The sequence below is a fragment of the Protopterus annectens genome, chromosome 3.part1 (assembly GCF_019279795.1).
Source record: "Protopterus annectens isolate FY-2018-M chromosome 3.part1, PAN1.0, whole genome shotgun sequence".
NCBI lineage: Eukaryota > Metazoa > Chordata > Ceratodontiformes > Protopteridae > Protopterus > Protopterus annectens.
The window spans coordinates 1,606,210,088-1,606,223,065 of NC_056732.1; the positions used below are offsets into that span (position 1 = coordinate 1,606,210,088).

Consider the following 12,978-nt stretch of genomic DNA (forward strand, 5'->3'; position numbering starts at 1 on the left):
TAAGTGGCTTTTGGCTTCTTACACATACCATTCAGGAGCACACACCTCTGGAGCTGTGTTCAACCTCCCAAAAGTTTGACCATCTCACACTTCCCATGGGAAGCATAACTGAATACCAGCTGCTCAATTGCATCCCTCTCTGGTCAGCTTCTCCAGTGTCTGAACGGTTAATAAATCCTGGGTCACCTGGGATGTGTTTTTATCCTTCTGTGCCACACAGCAAAGTGAAATGAATTTCAAGGAAGCGGTGATTCTTTCAAATGACGGTTATCTACAAGTTAAGCTGAGCTCAGCAGCAGAAAAAAACATCAAGCGTGCATTTATGTAAGAATTGTAGGTACTAGTGTTGATACAGAGGAAAAAAAAGCTGCTGGGTCTATAAATCCTAGATATGATATTACCTGCAGGTGATTCATCATCACAGCTCACAAAGTCAAACATATCTCTGAATTACCTAAAGAATTAAAAACTCTTCTGTATTCAATGGTTTCCAAACTTGCCATTGAAATACATCTATGTAGCTATGTAATGCAATGCACAAAAAGTCACACAAAACAGTTGCTTTTACACTAAAGGCTGACAATTCAACATGAAGAGATGCAGTACTTTAAAGTTTGTGGCGTTTGCACATCTTATGTTGTGCTAATCAAGGATGGGAACTCAATGGTCAGTGGTGTTCTCAGATCACTGATTAATGTTTACCCTGGTGCCTGCATTAACATCTGAAGTTTGGCAACGTCCATGCTACTGCCTTATGTTGCAGCACAACCAATTACTGGTGTTACCAGTGAAACATGACAAGCCTTAAGGAAACAACTTATTTGTAAGAAAAACAAAATTCCAACGGTAAGTATGCATGCAACTACATAAGTGGAAAAGAAGTGCTTAACTGTTAACTTACATGCAGCTGCAAAATACTAAAACTGGATTTTACAGGACAAAGTTCCCAGGTTTCATTTTCTAAAAACATTCGTAGTTCCTCGAGACGTGTCCTGAAACATTAACAAAGAAATTACTGTTTTAATATTTTCAGAGTTATCCTGACTGTAAATGGGTTATTAATGCTGTCGGTAGACCTTAAAGGAATCAGGAAAACTGTTGAACCATGAGCTATACAAAACCACCACCTAAAATCCCTAAGCTTACATTTGCAGAAAACAAAATCTCCTTGTATTAATAATGAAATGAATGGTAATATTACTGGACAAAGGCATACATTTCATTGCACAAGGATTAACAGCTGAAATTAAATTTCCAAACATTTTTCTGGTATGTGGGCTGCATAAAAAACACCCACAGAAATGAAATGTATTTGGGCCTTTTCTATTTACTATTGCTACTATAATTACTTGACTAATTTTTTTTTGCCCACTTAACTGTACAACTTGAAATTCTGCACTGATCAACTCTTTTTTTCCAATTACCTTCCAACTTGGTTCATAACTGTACATACATGCCCTTCAAAATAAATGCAAGATTTGCAAATGTATTCCACCTTGTTTACAGTGCACATGATTTATCTTTACAAGACAGTGCTGGGTAAATGTCTCAATGAAGTTTATTACAAGAGACTGACAATGGATTGCTTATGCCAACAAAGAAGCCATCAATGGCAAGAATTATTCTACTTCTGCAAGAACAAGAGGGGATCTACCTGCTACCTACCATGAAAAACTCTTACTAGACATCCAGTTTACCTGTGACACTAATTCTTACTAGACATCCAGTTACCTGTCACACTAACTATAGTAAGGCCTAGATTTGTGGTAGATGGCTACAGTTCTCATAAATAAAGAGCACAACTACATATGTCCCTGCTCAACTTTTGTGCAACAGAATCTCTTCTCTGTGGACCAGTTTTTGTTTTCAACAGAATGACAGAATAAACTCTGAAGACTTAAATACAAAAAGAAAATGCTAGACAGATCAAATCAATTTTAAAAGAGCTACCAGGGTAGTGGATTAATTTGATACTTCAGTTGCGGTAGACTTGGATTCAGTTCCCAAACTGAGCAAAAGGCACTACAAAGGTTTAGGATGTGATAAACAGGCTAAACTAGAAGCACAACTACTACTAAAGATTACTAAAAGGCATCATTCTGCTGGAAAAAGTAGTAGTGTAACAAACAGAGTATTGTCCACCTCCATTATAACTTTTCATAAACATAACCTATATGACCTACATGGACAGACTGAAGGCCCTGTCACTGTACTCTGTAGCTTATAGGCTGCTGAGAGGTGACTTATGCTTGGCCTACAGAGCAATCTTGGACCCCTGCCCTAATGGAAATGCTGCACATCTGCAAGTCAGATGGGACAAGATTCACTTGTTCTAGGGATCTTAACCTACCCTGCGACATTAGCTGGACATTCTGGAGAGAGAGAGATGCCTCTCAGAAATTGCCACTGCTCTGGAACAAACTCCCAAGTCACGTAAAACAGAGCTCCTCAATGACCCTTTTTAAGTATATCTGAATGGGAGACCATAAATTTACCCTGGGGGGTGCCACCTGTCCCATTTAGGTAAGGGAAGTCAGTGCTGATCATAAATTCACATTGTAAATATAGACCATACAACTTGGTCAATAAGGGAACAAGGGTATAACATGGCTAAGCTTATAAAGGCCATAGGACCAATAGCCTAGTAACCTCCTATGAACCTATAATTGAAAACCTGAAAGGCAGTCAGCGTTCTTGCCAATAACACCCAATGACTTGAATGTTTGTGAGTGCTTATGATTTTCTGGTTACTTGATTGTATTTCACAGCACTTAACTGAAGAGCATGCAAGTATTTTACAGCACTTAATTGAAGAACATGGTAACACAAATCACACCCACAAACACACTGAACTTGGCCAACTTAGAGTGCACAGTATATCTACTCATTGTCTTTGGAATACGGGAGAAAACAGGAGCACCCAGAGGAAACCCATAGGAACAGAGGGAGGATATACAGACTCGGCACAGAAGGTACCCAAGCCAAAATTTGAACCAGCGAACCTCTTGCTGTAAGACAATGCTATCTGCTGCACCACTATGTGTATGGAAGAACAGGCAGGACTTGCTACCCTGTGGTGTGAATCTTGGCGAGAGATGATTGCCACTGTTAAAGTGACACCCTGACCCCCATGTGCAAAAATGGGAAAAGGGGTTGTGGATGGATGGATGCTAACACATATTCACAAATCAACTCAAGTTGCAACTTATAAACAAAGGTATGGCATCTAAGTCCAAGGAAGTCATTGTTCCACTGTATTCATCATTCATCACACCCATCACTGAGTACAATGCCCCCTTTGGTATGTACCTAACCAGGCACATCCAACAACTGGAATGTCCACAGAGGTTCCTCACTAAAAGAATACAGGGCATAAGTAATATGCCCTATGCAGACCACCTCAAGGCCCTATCCCTGTATTCTGTCTCCTACAGGCTTTTGAGGGGAGATTTATGCCTGACATACAGGACATTGTCAGACCCTACTCTGATGGACCTCCTGCATATCCACAAAACAAACAGTACCAGAATTACCCATTCTAATGACTTAAACCTTGCCTGTGATATAATCAGGATCTGCTGGAGAGATAGGTATGTATCCCAGAGACTACCCTGTCTATGGAACAGGCTCCCCATCCATGTGAAGTAGAGTTCCTCCCTAACCCAATTCAAGTGCAACTTGGACAACTGGATGGGAAACCGGAAATTCATCCCTGGTTTGGCACCTATGTCTCTAATGCAAACAGGTAACCTGTAAATGGTTCATCTCCCAGGCCCATGCTTACACTTATCAAGGGTATCAGAACTTGTCAGAGATTTGTGATGCATAGCTAGGCTTAAAAAGGCCCTTGTGGTCGTTAGCATAGTAAACACCAATGAACCTATGGCCAGCAAGTTAACATTCTCTGTTTTTAAAGCAAATACTTTCATTACCATAGGTAAGAATAATTTGCATGTATTACCTTTAACAAATACCACTACAGAAAGAACAAATTCAGAGTTTTAATTTAACATTCACTATGCAGTAATACAATTAACATAATACTCAAAGCATTTAGGAATATAATAAGCAGGGAAAAAAGCTATAAAAAAGAGAAACATTTAAACATATACAACACCTTGCAAATTAGCAGCCACAGAACATATGGAAACAGCCACAACAGCATCCACACCCCGGATGCCTGGGTCAAACCTTCATTTACAATCACGGCCCTCTCAAAGCAAACTTCTTACAGTAACACAAAAAATTAAAAAAAGAGAGAAACATCACATCATCTAATCAATCTAGAATTATCTAAACAACACAGTTTCAAGTTCTCAGAGCTATAGGGGAAGGCATAGCTCATTTAAGAACTCCCCGCAATCATTTATAATACCAGTATTACCAGTATCTCTACAGGGTAGATGTTATACCAACTGTTGATCCATAGATTCTACTCAATTACCCTTCTCTCTTTCTCAAGCATTTTATCCATCAAAGAATTAATTTCCCAAATTCTGTTTAAAATGATAAATCCTACATCACTGGTGGATTGGATACCTTCTTTCAAGACAATGATGGTCTTTTTTGTTAAAAAGGAGACTAGCACTCAATAGTCCAATTTAAACTGGCGTACGGCTCAGCCCTGTTTGTCCTGTATACCCAATAAAAACATACCAGGGATACACACAATTCTACCTGGCAAGAATCTCCTCAAGAAATCCCCAAACCCTTCTAATAATTTTCCAGATAGTGACAATGTTAAAAGACATGCCAAGAGCCTTAAATTTCCACTTCCAAACATCTCTAATACTTAGGTGACAACCAGCATCAGCATCAACTCCTCTTTTTCACCCACAGTCTACATGGAGTCAGGGTGTCACATCAACAGTGCCCATTACCTTGAGCAAACCTTCACACCACCAGGTAGGAACCAAGAAGAATATTTTTCTAAGGCTGGCTGGCATATACAAGTACTGATGTACACATTGCCAAACAGCATGTTGTAAAGGAATAATCTAATACCGCAAAGAGATGTATGCAGTATTACTGCCTCACAGTCATCAAACAGCAGAAGGTTTTGAATATTATCTTATCTGCTCTAACAGACCGACAGACACCATTGCTTCAAGCATTATATATTGCGGGTTCCATGCACTCATAATAAAACAATGCATATGTAGGAATTCCAATATGGCTGCAGACTGGCCAACAGCTTAATTTCTGCTCCCCCAGTGTGAAAAAAGACACTGAGACACAGGGGCCAGTAATTTGGCCAGATTTAGTACATTCAAGTTACTGGCTAGTAAGTCAGAAAAATGACTTGTTGATACACAAACATTTGATAAAATGACGGCTTGGTAAAATAACTCTGCAGTACACTTTGTTGCCAAAATGAACTGTCGATGAAGTAAACTGCATCCCACTGAGGAGGAATGCATACTACACAACTTTTGAACATGTGAGGGAGTGAAGGAGAGACAGAATTAATGCACAGCAATATGAGAAAGTATCTTCTCCAAAGTCAGTTTTCAAATCATGGAGTGATGGTGTGTGGGGAGCACAGCAAGACCAATATGGGTTGGAAGAAAGAAACGGATATACTGTGTTTGGTTCTGGCCTCTGTGCCCAATGCTACAGCTAAATAAGCAATGGAAAACTAAAGCAATTATGCCTGCTGGTAGCCTAAATGGATGACATCTATAACTGATGAGAATAATAACAATAATAAGTTATCATCAATTTAGAGAGACTCCCCCTGCATAGTGTAGGGTGTTGCAATATTTCAGAATCAAGCAGGAGACTCTAAATGGCCAGGTCATTTTTTTTCACAGGTTTAAATATTTTGCATTGCATTAGAGTTCACAGGGTATGAACAGGTTATGGTAGAGGCATTTTTTCAACAACCGAAACTAAGGGTATAATGGTTGATATAATGCTTAAGGTCTTTGCCTCCCATGTACAAGGTAGAAGGCATAGGGTACAAGATTCAATCCTGACCTTAAGCCAACTCCTGTATGGAGTTTGCAGGTTCCTGTATCTGTATAGTAAACACCTTAACCATTATGTCAACCTCCCAACCCTAATAATTCTTCATCTGTCTCTGACCGATTCCTCCCACCTCCCAAAAACATGCTGGGTGTTTCTACTTCAAACTCCCTCAATATGAGTTGGTGTTGACAACAGGGGACCTGAATGCTGATATCAGGACAGATATAAAGATATATAGGGTATGAGGACTGCATTGGTCCACATGGCTGGGACATAAGGCATAAAGGAGTGTCCATTTAATATTTCTGTCGGCAAATGGCTTGATGGTGGATAACACATGGTTTAGGAAGAGAGAGCACTGGGTTAGAGTCAGAGACGTCAGTTATCCCCATTGCACACAACATAAAACACTGCTGGCCACAATCAGTTGCAAGCAGTGCTCATAATCAGTCTCTAAGGTCAATAGAGACCAGGCTGATGACCTGAAAGTTTACTAGAAAGAAGGTACAAGATTTTAATGACCTGAAAGTTTACTAGAAAGAAGGTACAAGATTTTAGGGAACTACTTAGGATTCTAACATCTCAGAAAGAGGAGGAAATAGATGGAGATGAAAAAGAATGTCAGTGCTGTGAGGCTGCCAGCCCAGCTATCTGGAATTTTGTAAATAATCGCATGTCATTTGTGAATATTAATATGATCCATAGGGTTGTCTTACAAATGTAAGAGAACTACATGTTATATGTACATTAACCTACTGGTGCAGAAGTTTGTGTTGAACTGCATGTTATGTACTGAGCTTCCGGAATGTTACCACAGTGTACCCTACTGGAAAAGAACAGAGTTGACTTGCAAACCCTAAGAAAATAAGTGAATTATTTTACGATTGTGTTTATCTCCCAGTTTCACTGAACGAGACAGGATGTCTACAGCTAGAGGTTTCTTTATTGCCTGGAAACAGAAATAATTACTAGGTTTCAAATGTAAAAGTGTTAATTGATTTATGACTTCCAGTTCTAGGCAAACTTCTGAGAGATATGTACTTCTCCCATAGAGATGTTAAAGCCTCTGTTGGTATCTGTTAGCCTGGGAACTGAAGGCAGGTGACAAATAGTGATGTCATCCAGCTAACCCACCAGTAATGTGTATTATTAATTTGGGAACGGTGAGTCTGTGCATTTTGTATTTGTCTTTGGACTTGGAAACATCCTCTCATCAGCACTTGCCTTGCTAATAGTAAGTAACTAAGGAAAAGTGATTTCTCTTACATATAGATAGAAAAATAGTAAAATTAGTTTAGATGTTTTCTGTATTTATGTGACACTGTCCTGCAATGTTGTTTTAAAATATTTCCTGTGATTCTGAACTCTGTCGTTACTGTGTTGAGTTACTGAATATTGTCTTGTTCTTTTATTATCTATTATTAAATATATTTAAACCTTTTAATTGTGGCTGGTTTGTTTAGAGATATTTAAGCCGGCTTGTTTAGAGATATTTAAGCCCTTAGAGTACTTGCATATGTATTTGGTGACACTGTACAGGCCACTCTTAAATAGCCTTGCGAGTCTTGGTCACACTTAGCATTTGGATAATAGTAACATCACACAGTAGGATTGGTAGCCCTTTGGCAAGGGCCTAATAGTAGCTGATAAAGAGCTGGTTGGTGACAGTGATAACTACCTTTTAGTATGGGCAGAAGGGGGCATAGCTAGTAAACATGTGCCAGCTTTTTCCAGGAGTGTGTGTGTTTGTATATAAATCAAATCTCAATGTGTGTGTCAGCTACTAGGGCAGGGACACAAAGCACTGGTTGGACAGAGATGGTGGTGGGTTTGGCTTGACCGCTTGGCTGAGATCTTAATCCTATAGCTGTGCCAGTGGGGAGTCTTACTGGGGATCTGGAGAAAGAGGGAGAAACCAGACCCAGGCTGACTGTGATCTCTGTGTGCTCTTAAGGTAAATTGTACTTTACTGCATGTATTTGTCATCCTCCCAATGTGTACATCCCTCACTGGTGCTAATGGTGAGGATTGAGGCTCCTTGATTACTGGGCCAGTGCAGGGGCGTCACACGCATCTCAAAGAAGCATGTATGATGACTAAAGAACAGATATGCAGCTGAACCTGGTATGGAAATAAGGCAAGCTGGTGGTAGAATGCAGAAGTCCAGGAAGTTATCAAAAGAAAGGAGGAGTGCTGGAAAAAGTGGGAGATGGAAATGTACCAGGCTAAAAAGGGATACTGGTTGATAAACAAGCTAAGAGAGCAGTCGCAACAGCAAAATACTAGTTATTATAGTCACTGTACCAAATTCTGGAAAGTGGCTCAGCAGATGGCACAAAGTAACATCAGGTTGCAAGGCAAAGACAGAAAGATAAAGAATATAGTCATCTGAGTGATCTGACACCCTTCATAAGGGATGCCAGCAACAACCTGTTCATCAGTCCACAGGCCATCAAAGGCAGATGGAAGAAGTACTTTCTGCAGCTTCTGAATGAAAGAAAAAACTCAGAAGCTATACTACCCCATACAGCTTATGATGAAAGAGAAAGAAGAACTCCTTTAGAAGTAAGAACAGCACAAAAAAAAACGAAGTCAGGGAAAGCAGCAGGCTCAGATGAGGTCAAACCAGATATGATCAGGAATGATCAAGAAATGTCTGTAGACAGTACTCATAACAGTACAGACAGTGTATCCCAGATTACTGAAAAAAAATAAACATTCTGCTGCCAGTATATAAGAACAAAGGGGATATTCACAACTGTGGACAGTATAAAGGTATCAAACTCCTGTTATCTTGCATGAAAGTGCTGGAGAGGGTGATTAATAAATGAATATACAGAGCAGTAGAAAGTAAGAAGGGTATGAGCAGTTCATTTTCATGCCAGGAAGCAGAAAAACTGACCTAGTGTTTGCAGAGAGACAGGTTTTTGAGAAGAAGCTACAGATGGGGTAAAAATAAAAAGTGGTCATTGCTGTAATTGGAGAAGGCATATGACAAGGTCCCAAGAAAGCTGACTTGGGTAGTCTTGTGGTGTTTTGAACTCCTGAAAACACTGGTAGAATTAGTGAAGGCTATGTACAAGGATGCAATAACACAAGTACGAACAGTGTTCAGACTCAGACAGGGGTTCCTAGTGGGAGTAGATGTGCATCAGGGTTCAGCTCTGAGCCCAATGCTGTTCATACTGGTAATGTACTACATCAGCAAACAGGTCAGAGGAGAGAGATCAACAAAGTTGCTGTATGCAGTCAGTTTGGCATTACAAGCAGATTCTGAGCAAGAACCTCAGCATATAAGGGAATAGAAAGGAATGCAAAACTAAAGGCCTACGGGGATGAAATATAGCATAGACAAGACAGATGTCATGGCAGCAAATGGGAGAAAACAGAAGAAACTGATGACTGAAAAAGAAGGGAAAAAAATAAACCAGGTTTACAATTTCAAGTGTCTGGTAATGATGGTTGAAGAGAAGGGCATTCTGAAAGAGGAGGTCGAAGCTAGAATCAGAGGGGATGTAGGTAAATGCTGCAGAATGTCAGGGTAGTGTGCGGCAGAAGAATGGCAAATAAGCTGAAAAGCAAGCATACAAAACAGTGGTGCAACCTATACTACTGCAAGGTACAGGAAAATGATCTGTGAAGGCCAAGCAGTTAAGGAATCTAAAAGTGATGGAGATGAAGTCTGAGATAGGTGACAAGATCTACACTGTGGTACAGATGAAATGAGGACATAAGAGCAGAAGTCAAAGTAGCTCCAACTGCACAGAAGGTAAAAGAGAACAGACTACAGTGGTTCAGACACATATGTAGAAGATGAAGTGATAAAGATTTGAGAGAGAGACAGGAAGATGACAAGAAGAAATATGAGTGTCCAACAAAGGGATGGATCACATGACAGAAGACCTGTGACAGTCAGACATGACCTCTGAGGAAGGTATGAGAATGACATGAATTGACAAAGATGGTGACAGTTGATGACACACCCTGGCCCTATGAAGAAAATATGAAAAGGGGGATTAATGACAATGATATTACCCAGATGACTGGGGTTCAATTGGTGACCCAGTCACTGGAGTTCAGCGTAATCAATTGGTGATATAAGCGAGCGGCCAGAAAGTGGCCTAACTATCTTTGGGAGGCCTATTATTAATGGAGTCCCAATGCAAAAACTCCACCTACTGGAAAGCTCTGGATGCAACTATCACACTAAAGACAAGGGGAAACACAAGCCTGACAAGGAATGTATTCATTCTTGCTTTTACTATGGCTGGGCAGAAGAACACATGCACATTGCTCACAGCAGAAAATGCACTACGCTTTCTTTCCAATGGGAGGAGGGGGGTATTAGAACATTAAAAAAAAAAATCTGCTATTCTCCCAAGGGTGACAGCTGTGATCCTCACATCTCGTGTTTATCTCCAGATGTCCCAGGATGCTGGAGGTTAGGAAAGTGTATGGGGCAATAGGGGATGACAGCACAATTGTTAATGGGTCAGGAGTATAAAGAGAAACAGGTTAAAAAAATCCAGCTTTATACAGGTCCTGTCAGTAGACTACATGTTTTAAGTGACCAGCTGAGAAATTGACTTAAAGGGGATCTTATGGATAAAAATCTAGCCTCAGACAGGCCTTATAAGTAAACTATATTTTATTTCAAAAATGAGAAGTGCACTATGCAGTAAAATATTTAAACAAAGTGTCAAAATGGAGACAATTCATGCTGAATAACTGTTGCAATAAAAAAAAATAATAATTTCTTGAATATAGTAATATTAAGACATGTAAAGCACTTCAGTAAGCTACAAATCTGTAAACTAATGACCCAAAATAGAAAATAACAGTACAATTCAAATCCGGACAAACAACATGTCCCACAAACCAGGTAGAAATATGTAACCCTGCATGTTCATGTCCCACACAACTGCCAGGTTGTCCACTGCTACCAGCAAGGAGGGACTTTGCTGCAGTCCGCTCTCCAAAGCCTGAAAAGCATTAAGGCAGTGGGTACTAGAAAACAAAAGAGATGTTTTTTTTTTTCCCCAGAAGAAAAAAAAATGAAAATATGCCTCAGTGCAGAAAGCAACTTGATCTATTCCCCTTTACACAATGACAGGCCTGAATCTGCTATTCTGAAAATAGCACAAGTGTTTTCATAAGTGTACTACAGTCAACAAGGCATTTTGTCATGAATGTTTTATTACTTTCAAGTACTATTTATTGGAATTCAAAGGCAGTGGTGAAGTAGTAATACTGTAAAAGCTGTTGAACTAAGCAGAGTATTCTAATAGCCTCCATGAACAGGCATGCTTCACTCAAACACTCAAGTGCTCTCCAAACTGAAAACAACAAAGCAAATAAGCATAAAAAGGAAAATGGCTGCCATCACAACAGGATGTGGCACTGAAGATAAAAGACAACCTAGAAAGGTGGTTCAGAAGGTCATTACATAATCTCAGTTACTAAATGGATGCAGAAAACAATAAACAAACAGAGCATACATGAGGAACAGCTGCTTACACTTCTTCCTTCAGAATGCCCACATAACTGAAACCGTAACGTGTAAATGCTAAGCTTATTAAGGAACTGAAGTTATTTAGCTCCTAGTTTCATCAAAATTAAAATAATATATTATTGTAATCTGCAAATATTAATTACGCATTATGCAATCTTCAAGTATTAAATATTATAAAATATATAAACTTTTTATTTTTTACACTAAATGGCATACTACGATTCAGATAAAAACCTGTGACGTTTGAGGGACTTTAATTACGAAGAAAAAGAGATACTAACAGCACATAAGGACTCATGACTACAGGGTTTCTACAAATGTCACTGCTTACTGAATAAACTTCAGATCTCACCAAGACAAAGGATCAAGGCTTTGAGCAGTCAACAAGCTGTTTCCTATAGTTCAGGGTACAGAATTTGATTCCTTCCACCACCATTTGCCTACTGTGAGACTGAGCAAATCACTCAATTCAACATTGCTCATAGGTCACTCTTGAAAAAGGACACTTTTGCCAGAGGGCATACCCAGTTAACAGATGTATTTTAAAAAAAGTAGTGCAAGTCATACAGTTGTGTAAACTTTTTTTAACACTTTTTTTTTACTGTAGACATCTAATTTTTCTACAAGAACACTCTGCCTTACTTGTATATTGTTTAATACAGTGAGGCTGCTCTTTATGGTAAGGATGCTAATGCACCGGGGTAATATCTCTTCCTGCAAGCAGCAGCAACCTTGGAGCCAAATGTAATTAGTAATGGATGGAATGGGGACAGCTCACTGCTTTGGGGTGGTGTTGCCTCCTTACAATAAATGGGGTTTGTTCTATTTCTTCATGTGTGTTTTTAAACAAAAATATTTGTGTCACAAGGCTGCATTTAATTCTTTGCTTTTCACTGAACAAGTTCTGCTTGTGATCTTTGCTTTGGGGTAGATTCACAGTCCAAGGTTCACAAGCAACTTACTTTTGTATCTCCCCTCATAAAAACTGGTTTATAACTTAACTTCATGCATTACTGAATTCTGCATCTGGTTTAAAGTAGAACTATGTCAAACAGACTCTTGGTAAGCTGTTCCTATCACAAACAGCTATTTCTATCAAATTGCACGTCCCATGAAACAACCGCCTTGTATCTTCAAATTTTGTGGTTTGTGCTTTATCTTGCACATCTCATACATGGAAAATAGTAGCCACCAGAATTCTGATATCCCCCCTTTTCTTAAAAAACATTATAAACAATGACATACATTAACAGAAAGCAGAAAGAAAATAAACCATAGTAACATTTTTCATTATTTTCAAGCAGTATACACATAAGTTTTCTTTTTAAGAACTACCATTCACACTGACATCTCTCAATTCACCTCACTCTTCCTACACAACAGTATTCAGTATGTATTGTTCTGACAAATCCCATTTACTGCTATGCAATTTGCTCCTTCTCTTTTCAAAAGAGCCCTTCTCCACTTATTTTATCTACTTTCAGTATTCAGTACTT

General features: G+C 39.2%; 1 protein-coding gene across 2 annotated transcripts in view; it reads right to left on the reverse strand.

The window, feature by feature from the left end:
• Positions 1 to 12,978, reverse strand: part of VPS50 (VPS50 subunit of EARP/GARPII complex) — a 2,487,651-nt gene that overhangs the window by 682,713 nt on the left and 1,791,960 nt on the right. For both annotated transcript variants that reach the window (XM_044067641.1, XM_044067642.1), the window contains exon 17: positions 902 to 992. In XM_044067641.1, coding sequence (XP_043923576.1) covers positions 902 to 992 — 91 coding nt within the window. The remainder of the gene's footprint in view (positions 1 to 901; positions 993 to 12,978) is intronic.